This window comes from Oncorhynchus mykiss, chromosome 2 (genome assembly GCF_057628025.1).
Source record: "Oncorhynchus mykiss isolate SJ-2025 chromosome 2, ASM5762802v1, whole genome shotgun sequence".
Classification (NCBI taxonomy): domain Eukaryota; kingdom Metazoa; phylum Chordata; class Actinopteri; order Salmoniformes; family Salmonidae; genus Oncorhynchus; species Oncorhynchus mykiss.
This window is the reverse complement of record NC_143023.1, coordinates 27,180,223-27,190,000: the sequence shown is the minus strand read 5'-3', so window position 1 is coordinate 27,190,000 and position 9,778 is coordinate 27,180,223. Positions and strand designations below refer to the sequence as shown.

General features: G+C 47.1%; 1 protein-coding gene across 50 annotated transcripts in view; it reads left to right on the top strand.

Moving 5' to 3' along the window:
- Positions 1–9,778, top strand: part of LOC110485663 (regulating synaptic membrane exocytosis protein 2) — a 208,598-nt gene that overhangs the window by 101,285 nt on the left and 97,535 nt on the right. For 46 of the 50 annotated variants that reach the window (XM_090194757.1, XM_090194655.1, XM_090194651.1 and 43 more), the window contains one exon: positions 1–832. This exon is cut by the window's left edge and continues 115 nt beyond it. In XM_090194757.1, the coding sequence (XP_090050883.1) occupies positions 1–832 (832 nt within the window). The remainder of the gene's footprint in view (positions 833–9,778) is intronic. The other 4 variants (XM_090194740.1, XM_090194692.1, XM_090194710.1 and 1 more) reach the window with 1 other exon arrangement.

Here is a 9,778-nt window from a genome sequence, read left to right as displayed (position 1 = left end):
GATGGGGACCCTCGGCGTGGGGCCCCACGGAGGTACCAAGATGCTGAGGCGGCGCGGGGGGAGTACCGTGGTGGGCGTGGCCGCTGGCGCTCCCAGGAGGACTACCCTCTGGACCAGGACGGGCCCTACCCTCTAGACGGGCCCTACCCTCTAGACGGGCAGCCCAGTGAGTATGAGCTGCAGCGCCAGCGCCAGGAGGAGTACCAGACACGCTACCGCTCCGACCCCAACCTGGCCCGTTACCCCGTCAAGCCCCAGCCCTACGAGGAGCAGATGAGGATGCATGCTGAGGTGGGCCGGGCCAGGCACGAGAGGCGCCACAGTGATGTGTCTCTGGCCTACACGGAGCAGGACGAGCCCCAGGGACCAATCCGCCTGTCCAGACAGCACCTGACCGAGCGCCGGCCGCCCATGGTGGGCCAACGCTCCTACTCCATGGACAGAAACTCCCCCACCCCTGGAGGCCACCACCGGATCTCCAACCACAGCCCCCCCACCCCACACCGCAGCCCCGTGCTGGGGGACAGGTCAGGGGACATGAGGCGGGGGCCAGGGGAGCCAATAGGGTTCAGGGGTCATGATTATCTGGACCCCAGCTCTGCAGTCAGGAAGACCAAGAGGGAGAAGATGGACACCATGTTGAGGAACGACTCTCTGAGCTCTGACCAGTCCGAGTCCATCAGGCCGCCGCCACCAAAGCCCCACAAAACCAAAAAGGGGGGTAAGATGCGGCAAGTGTCCCTGAGCAGCTCGGAGGAGGAACTGGCTACCACGCCGGAGTACACCAGCTGTGAGGACGTGGAGATAGAGAGTGAGTCTGTCAGTGAGAAAGGTAGGAACACACTTCCTCCTGCTCTCTCTCTTTCAACTCTCATGCTGTACACTAGGGGGCAATCTGAAAAGGCAACCTATTCCCTATAGTGCACTACTTTGTAGGGCTCTCTCTTTTACTAGGGGAAAATCTGAAAAGGCAACCCATTCCCTAGATAGTATTGCTCTATATAGGGAATATACTTTTGGCTCTGGCCAAAAATCGTGCACTATATAGGGAATAGACTGTCATTTGGGAAGCACTGTGTTATGTCAGGGATAGTCAAATCACCTTTGCATTATTCATTGGGAAGTGTATTCAGTGTCACTGTCAGCTCATGTTGAACATGTTTATTGACTAATTACCACTGTTCCATATTCAGTGAGTTAGTGGTACGACAGTAGTCTGCTAGCTCCATATGTTCAGTACAGAGGACTGAGTGCCATTGATGAGTAAAGAGCACCATACCATCACAACTCTCTTCTCAGTTGCCCTTAATTAAATGAAAGAAACTACAACGTTTATCCATGAAAACAATACCAGATGTTCTGTATATGTTCTGTATTGTCAGGCTTGCATAACTAAAGTGACTATCTGATTTTGGTTTTAGGGAGCGCAGTCAGTGTAAGTGAATACATGTGTTTTAATGTAGGCCTCGTGGTCTCATTTATAATAAATAATATGATATGTAGATTATGATAGGAATTTGATCTTATTAATGAGCCGTCGCTTAAAAACTAACCTTTTATTTTCTCACGGTCTATGGTCTGTCTGTGTCTTTGTTACGTGATCTGACCTGTTTTGTGTGTGTGTGTGTGTGTGTGTGTCAATTCTATTCTACACTGTTCAGCAACTGTGTGGAGGGAGCTTATTATGTCGACAGGGCATAATAAATGGCATGTAAATGTCTATGCAAGAGTGTGTGTGTGTGTGTGTGTGTTGGGCTGCTGCTCTAGATACCTTATCCTGTCTCTGTCCTCCTGTAGCACACATTGCAGGGCCTGTCTGTGGGTTAGTCTGTGATGCTGCTTTTGAACGGCCTCTGGCTGAACAATGTCATCAGTCGTGCATATTATTGAATGAATGTACGGCAAATGCAATTAAAAGTGGTATAATAATTAGGGTTTCTCCCTGTAGGATTCTAGCATTGCAAGACGTGTGATCTTGCACGCTAACATGAAAGGTTCCTTGCACTGATAAGCTCGCGAGATCAGGCTACTTGTGAGGCCAGTAGGATTCCCCCTGCACGACAACTCAACTCTGTTGGATCAGCCAGGGAGGACAGGATGGGATTGGAGTAGACAGTGGAGTCGAGTCGTGAGCTGGGTTGGGCTGAGTGGAAGTTTGGAGATCAAATGGTTTTTGAATGGCTTACTTCTAGCTCCTAGTCCCTAACTCCTAGTCCCTAACGCTTAGCCCCTAACTCCTAGTCCCTAGCTACTAGCCCCCTCTCCTCTAGATGCAGGCAGATAGTTGTTATGAATTATACATTCATCTCATACTACTGTACCACAATGCTTCTGAACGATCAAACCACCCTCGCCCTCTGGTGATAACGTTAAGGACACTAACAAAGTCCCAGATAGAGAGAGAGATTAGGCCTGGGCCGGCGGAGGAGCGGTCACCGTGCTGAAAGTAGGCTGGCTTTGTGGTTTCCATATTAGTCCTTTAAAAAGGCAGACCGCTTCTAAAGGCGTTTCCAAGTGTTTGTAGAGATGTTTCTGAAGAGTGACCTATATAGATTCCCCTCTAAAGCAGACTGTATGGCACATCTACACTCACGGGTTACTTCCCTGTGTGCTGTCTCTGTCTCCTTTGGATGACTGTGAAGGACTGACTGATGTGAGTTAGTCCCTCTACACGGTCCCTTTCACATAGCTTGAAAGTGAAACAGGCATAGTTATTATTTGTATTTGTATTTATGATGGATCCCCGTTTGCTGCTATCAGATATAAAGCTGCAAAAATTGAAATGTACAGTGCATTCGGAAAGTATTCAGACCCCTTCCCCTTTTCCACATGTTCATGTTACAGCCTTATTCCAAAATGTATTAAGTAAATCTTTTTCCTCCTCAATCTACATACAATACCCCAGAATGACAAAGTGAAAACTGTTTTTTATTTATTTATGTAAATGTATTAAAAATTAAAAACAGATACCTTATTTATGTATGTATTCAGACCCTTTGCTATGAGACTTGTAATTGAGCTCAGGTGCATCCTGTTTCCATTGATCATCATTGAGATGTTTCTACAACTCGATTGGAGTCCACCTATGGAAAATGTAATTGATTGGACATGATTTGGAAAGGTACACACCTGTCTATATATGGTCCCAGAGTTGGCAGTGCATGTCAGAGCAAAAACCAAGCCATGAGGTCGTAGAGCTCTAAGACAGGATTGTGTCATAGCACAGGTCTAGGGAAGGGTACCAAACATTTCTGCTCCACTGAAGGTCCCCAAGAACACAGTGGCCTCCATCATTCTTAAATGGAAGAAGTTTGGAACCACCAAGACTCTTCCTATAGCTGGCCAACCGGCCAAACTGAGGAATCGGCGGAGAAGGGCCTTGGTCAGGGAGGTGACCAAGAACCCGATGGTCACCGCAGACAGAGCTCCAGAGTTCCTCTGTGGAGATGGGAGAACCTTCCAGAAGGTCAACCATCTCTGCAGCACTCCCCCAATCAGTCCTTTATGGGCGGCAGGTAGCCTTGTGGTTAGAGCGTTGGACTAGTAACTGAAAGATTGCAAGATCAAATCCCCGAGCTGACAAGGTCGTTCTGCCCCTGAACAAGGCAGTTAACCCACTGTTCCTAGGCCGTCATTGAAAATAAGAATTTGTTCTTAACTGACTTGCCTAGTTCAATAAAGGTCAAATAACAAAATTGAAATGGGAGAGTGGCCAGACTAAAGCCACTCCTCAGTAAAAGGCACATGACTTGGAGTTTGCCAAAATGCACCTAAAGGACTCTCAGACAATGAGAAACAAGATTCTCTGGTCTGATGAAACCAAGATTGAACTCTTTGACCTGAATACCAAGTGTCACTCCTGGAAGAAACCTGGCCCCATCCCTACGGTGAAACATGGTGGTGGCAGCATCATGCTGTGGGGAAGTTTTTCAGCGGCAAGGACTGGGAGACTAGTCAAGATCGAGGGAAAGATGAATGGAGCAAAGTATAGAAGAGAGATCCTTGATAAAAAACCTGCTACAGAGCACTCAGAACCTCAGACTGGGCGAAGGTTCACCTTCCAACAAGACAACAACCCTAAACACACAGCCAAGACAACGCAGGAGTGGTTTCGGGACAAGTCTGTGAATGTCCTTGAGTGTCCCAGCCAGAGCCCGGACTTGAACCCAATCGAACATCTATGGAGAGACCTGAAAATAGCTGTGCAGCGATGCTCCCCATCCAACCTGACAGAGCTTGAGAGGAACTGCAGAGAAGAATGGGAGAAACTCCCCAAATACAGGTGTGCCAAGCTTTTAGTGTCATACCCAAGAAGACTCGAGGCTGTAATCGCTGCCAAAGGTTCTTCAACAAAGTACTGAGTAAAGGTTCTGAATACTTATGTAAATGTAATATTTCAGTTTTTTTATTTGTAAACATTTCGAGAAAACTGTTTTTGTTCTGTCATTATGGGGTATTGTGTGTAGATTGATGATGGGAAAAAAACGATTTAATCCATTTTAGAATAAGGCTGTAACAAAATTTGGAAAAATTCAAGGGGTCTGAATATTTTCCGAATGCACTGTATGTTGTTCTTGAAGAAAAGCTAAACATTAGGATCCTCCACTAAATAGTCAGGTCGACGTTTATTGTCATGTGTCTTGCCCTGGAGGTAGAATTCAGCGGTTTACGCTTGATAGGCCAACTGCTAAGTCAAAATGGGCTGTATTGTAATCATTCATGAAATCAGAAATTCGCATTTTGGTCTTAATTGAAGGTTAGTGTTATGTGTTAGCGTTAGGTTTAAAATCAAATTTGAGGACTTTGTGGCTGTGCCAGCTAGTGACCACTCTGCAGAGCTGCCTCCTGGGCAAGACTCATGACAATAAATGCCAACCTGCACTAAATGGTTGGCAAATATCAACATGAATCAACCTAATTTTGTCGGTTTCCCTTCAACACTATAGGATAGGATTCTTTACAGGATAGGAATTATATTGTAAGACATCTGTAAGGGTTTAAGGCCTGTATTTCAGATTTCCACTACTCCTACAGACAACTACTGTACATGCTAAATCGCAACACAGACTCTTCCCTGTCCTCTAGCCTTCCCACATATTTGTTACAACAGGACAATGGTTATAGACAAATAGTCATTTTTCGGAACTAAATGCTCCCCTTGACACACACACGTACACACACACACATTGAATTAAACCCCTTTTTTGTACAGAATTAACATCCAAAGCTATCCTTAAGATGTTGGGCCACTTGACTTACTCCACGCAGGCCCACAGTCGTCATAATTGCAAATAGATTTGGTCAAATCTGTAATTATGGGAGCTTTTACCTTGGCGGTGTCAAAAACAGGAAAGACGGATGAGGAGGAGAGGGAGGAGAAAACAACAGAGAAGAGGAAAGGAGAAAAGAGGACAGGGGAGGAGGGGAGGAACACAGAGCTGCTTCGCAGGTGGAGAGGAGGAGGAGGAGGACGAGGAGAATCCAGGCAGTCAAGATTCACCAGTCCCTGTGTTATGTAACTTTCTTCCTCACACAGGGAGAGAAGTAGCACATGGCTAGGTTAGCACAGACTGGCTCCATTATTGATGCTGTGGGATGGAGGGGGCTTTCCAAGGTTTCACACAGACCAACAGACCGCAGATAGATGAAGAAATCCCCACATTGTATTGTGAAGGTCATGTTAAGGATCACATTCGTGGTGGGGTCACAGAGTAGTTTGAATGTGGACTGCTGAGGCGAAGGGAGGGGAGCTTCTGAGGAATAGGATGTAAGGTTTTGTATTTTGGAGGTAATGGGTTATATACTGTCTGTCATTAAAACACCTTAGTAAGCAAGCACTCAATGATTAGCAATAGGAATGGCGTTTGGCCAGCATAATTTTCCCTTCACCCAGTCAGTCCAGTGTGATGTTGAGGGACGAGCCGTAACCAGATAAGCAGAACATACATTCTAATAGCTTGGGCGGAAGGGAAAAAGCTGAGGAAAAAAGTAAAGAGGTCAGAAAGCACCTTCTGTCCGTCTGTGGCCAGTCAGCAGCACTATGGTCTGCTCTGCTATGTAGTGCACTCCGTGAGCTGCTTGAATGGCCTGGCCTGGAAGGGCTCTGCTATGTAATGCACTCCGTGAGCTGCTTGACTGGCCTGGCCTGGAAGGGCTCTGCTATGTAGTGCACTGCGTGAGCTGCTTGACTGGCCTGGCCTGGAAAGGCTCTCCTATGTAGTGCACTCCGTGAGCTGCTTGACTGGCCTGGCCTGGAAGGGCTCTGCTATGTAGTGTACTCCGTGAGCTGCTTGACTGGCCTGGCCTGGAAGGGCTCTGCTATGTAGTGTACTCCGTGAGCTGCTTGACTGGCCTGGCCTGGAAGGGAGGGAGGGAGGCCGAGATGGGTGAGGTGAATAGATGGGTGTGTTATGGCAGGTTAAACACACCTCGTGCCATGCTCTTTGACCCTGGGCTTTCTGGGGGTCTGGGAGGGAGGTGAGGGAAGGAGTGATGGAGAGAGAGAGGGAGGAGTTGCCATCAGTAATGGCCTGAGTTCCTGGCTGCTCCTGGCTGGCCCGTCGGTAGTGAGGCTGGGAGACTGATTTAGTGTGACGTCCCTCTCCCTCTGTTTTCCTCCCTATTGATCTCCTGACATGCCGCCTCATGATAGTGCAGGCAGGACAGAAACGAGAAAAGATGAGAGGAGACAGACAGACAGACAGACAGACAGACAGACAGACAGACAGACAGACAGACAGACAGACAGACAGACAGACAGACAGACAGACAGGGAAGGATAGGGGGAGAGAGAGAAAGAGAAAGAGAAAGAGAGGGAGAGAAAGAAGGAGAGTGATGAGAGAGAGAGATTCTCATTACAGCTCTATCTCTGGTCAGGTTCTGTTGAGTAAAGGGCATTCTTCTGTTCAATGCCAGACAAATAAATAAATAATGTTATAGTGTGCGTTTCTACATTGTAAAACAGTACATTGACTATATTTTTTTAATTACAAACAAAAAAACAAATGTCCTAAATAATAATTGATTCTGTAGCTCTTTAACCTGCTACACCTTGGATGTTTTTGGACAATCTGCTTTCACCGACACAAACCACACTGCTAATCTGCTCCCTTTACCTCACAGCATGGATACTATGTTTAAACATAGACAATGTTTCACCTCTCTGTCGCTCTCTGTCTGTCTCTCTGTCTCTTTCGGCTCTCGCCCCCCAAATTGTAGTAAAAACAGCATCAATAATTAATGATCCAATTAATAGTTTACACTGGTTTCTATTGAGTTGTCAAAGTGATGGAGAGCCTGCTGGCAATGAACTCTTTCTCCACTGTCTCCTCCCCACGTTGTGCTGCTGCCGGAACCCTGAATCAGCACTTTGGTGGTGGGCCTCAGCGCCTGCTGCGCCGGGCCCGAGTGAAACCAACTGGCGGGGGGGGGGAGACGAGACGACTGCTGAAGCTCACAATTTATGTCCATGATGAGTCTCCTGTTGTTTGAAGCACCCTCAGCTGGGTTTTTACCGGGCCTCACCAGGGCCACACCTGGGATCAGGGCCCAATTGTGGTTGGCACTGTTAGTTAAACAGGAGGAAGAGAGAGGCAACAGAGGGAGGCCACATTCTCTAGACTGGGACAACAGTAGCCTAGCCCAGCCCCGATCTGAGGGGCGTGGCAGTGGCGGTGGATGGTGTGTGAATGTGTGTGAAAACCTTCAGATGAGCTGGAGAGAGAATGACTGCGGTTCCAGGGACTCACTCTTAGTTTAACACACTGCTTCGGTTCTGTGTCTATGTGATTTCAACATGTCGATTGGGTTTCAACATGTCTGTGGGATTTCAACATGTCTGTGGGATTTCAACATGTCTATATCAGGATAAGGTAAGACCCAGATGCAGACCGTGTCGAAGTAACAATATTTATTACAGCAACAGAGGCAAATGTACAGGACGGCAGGCAGGCTCAGGGGCAGGCAGAGTGGTCGGGCAAGCGGGTTCAGGGTAAGGACAGGCAAGGGTCAAAAACCAGGAGGGCGAGAAAAAGAGAGGCTGGGAAAAGACAGGAGCTGACAGGACGAACGCTGGTAAGCTTGACAAACCAGAGGAAATGGCAATAGACAAACAGAGAACACAGGTATAATTACACAGGGGATAATGGGGAAGATGGGTGACACCTGGAGGGGGGGTAGACACAATCACAAAGACAGGTGAAACAGATCACGGTGTGACAGTCTATGGGATTTAAACATGTCTATGGGATTTAAACATGTCTATGCGATTTAAACATGTCTATGCGATTTAAACATGTCTATGGGACTTAAACATGTCTATGGGATTTAAACATGTCTATGGGATTTAAACATGTCTATGGGATTTAAACATGTCTATGCGATTTAAACATGTCTATTGTGATTTAAACATGTCTATGGAATTTAAACATGTCTATGGGATTTAAACATGTCTATGCGATTTAAACATGTCTATGGGATTTAAACATGTCTATGCAATTGAATCATCTGTGACTGTTAGAATTGCAAGCCGTAAGCTGTTTGGGGCTATCATGGACACAATAGCAAAGTCATTTGGTTGCAGCAGCTGAGACAAAGAGAGGCAGGGAGAGGAAAGGCAGCGATGCTAAAGTGTGTTTATGGCGACTGGCAGCAACAACAGCTCAGTGTGTGTGTGTGTGTGTGTGTGTGTGTGTGTGGCAGGGAGGGTAATCAGTGTTGAGTGTTGTCAGCTGTTGGTTCCAGCGGGTCACGGAGGGCACAGCCCATCTGGGGACTTCCATAATGTTTTATCACTGGGCATAACTGTACACAGTAAGTGGTTTTAGTACCCACAGGGACGGGTGAAGGGATGGAGGGCTTGTGATAGGACCAGGGGAGGGGTGAAGGGATGGAGGGCTTGTGATAGGACCAGGGGAGGGGTGAAGGTATAGAGGGCTTGTGATAGGACCAGGGGAGGGGTGAAGAGATGGAGGGCTTGTGATAGGACCAGGGGAGGGGTGAAGGGATGGAGGGCTTGTGATAGGAGCAGGGGAGAGGTGAAGGGATGGAGGGCTTGTGATAGGACCAGAGGAGGGGTGAAGGGATGGAGGGCTTGTGATAGGACCAGGGGAGAGGTGGAGGGATGGAGGGCTTGTGATAGGTCCCGGGGAGGGGTGGAGGGATGGTGATAAGAGGAGGATGGCTGATTGTTTTGGAGAGGACCTGACCTTGCTCTGCCTTGCAGTGTCTCGGCCAGCCTTGAAAGATTTTCATGAATATTAATGTAGAAATGATTTACTGTTTACTCAACTTCCAAAGACGTGATCCTCAACACTCTTGATAGCAACCCTAGAGTAAAGCTACAGAGCAGGCTATACATTTAGAGAGATATTGAGAGAACATCTGATCTCCCTTCCTACCCAAACCTAACAACATTTGCAGCATAAAGCTATTTTTATATTCTTCCAACTGAATTCCCTGACTTCTCCCAGATTGAGTTATGTATTCACCAGGCTAACTGCTTTATGGAGACCTGTCCTTTATAGCTCCATTAGATTATTCTCTTTTCACAGGAAGTGATGCGAAGGAAATGATGCGTGCAGCTTTGGGTTGCAAAAATGCACTGGTTCTATTTAACCTTACCTGTTCCCTGCAGACGTATTGGCACACTGTGCAGTGTGTACTACAGTAAAATCAATCTAGTTGTTTCAGCTAATTATTCTTAAGTAACTGGTTCCACAGCCTATTTTTGGTTTACTCAACTTTTCGGTCCAAGTGTTACCTGAACAACAATTTTGTG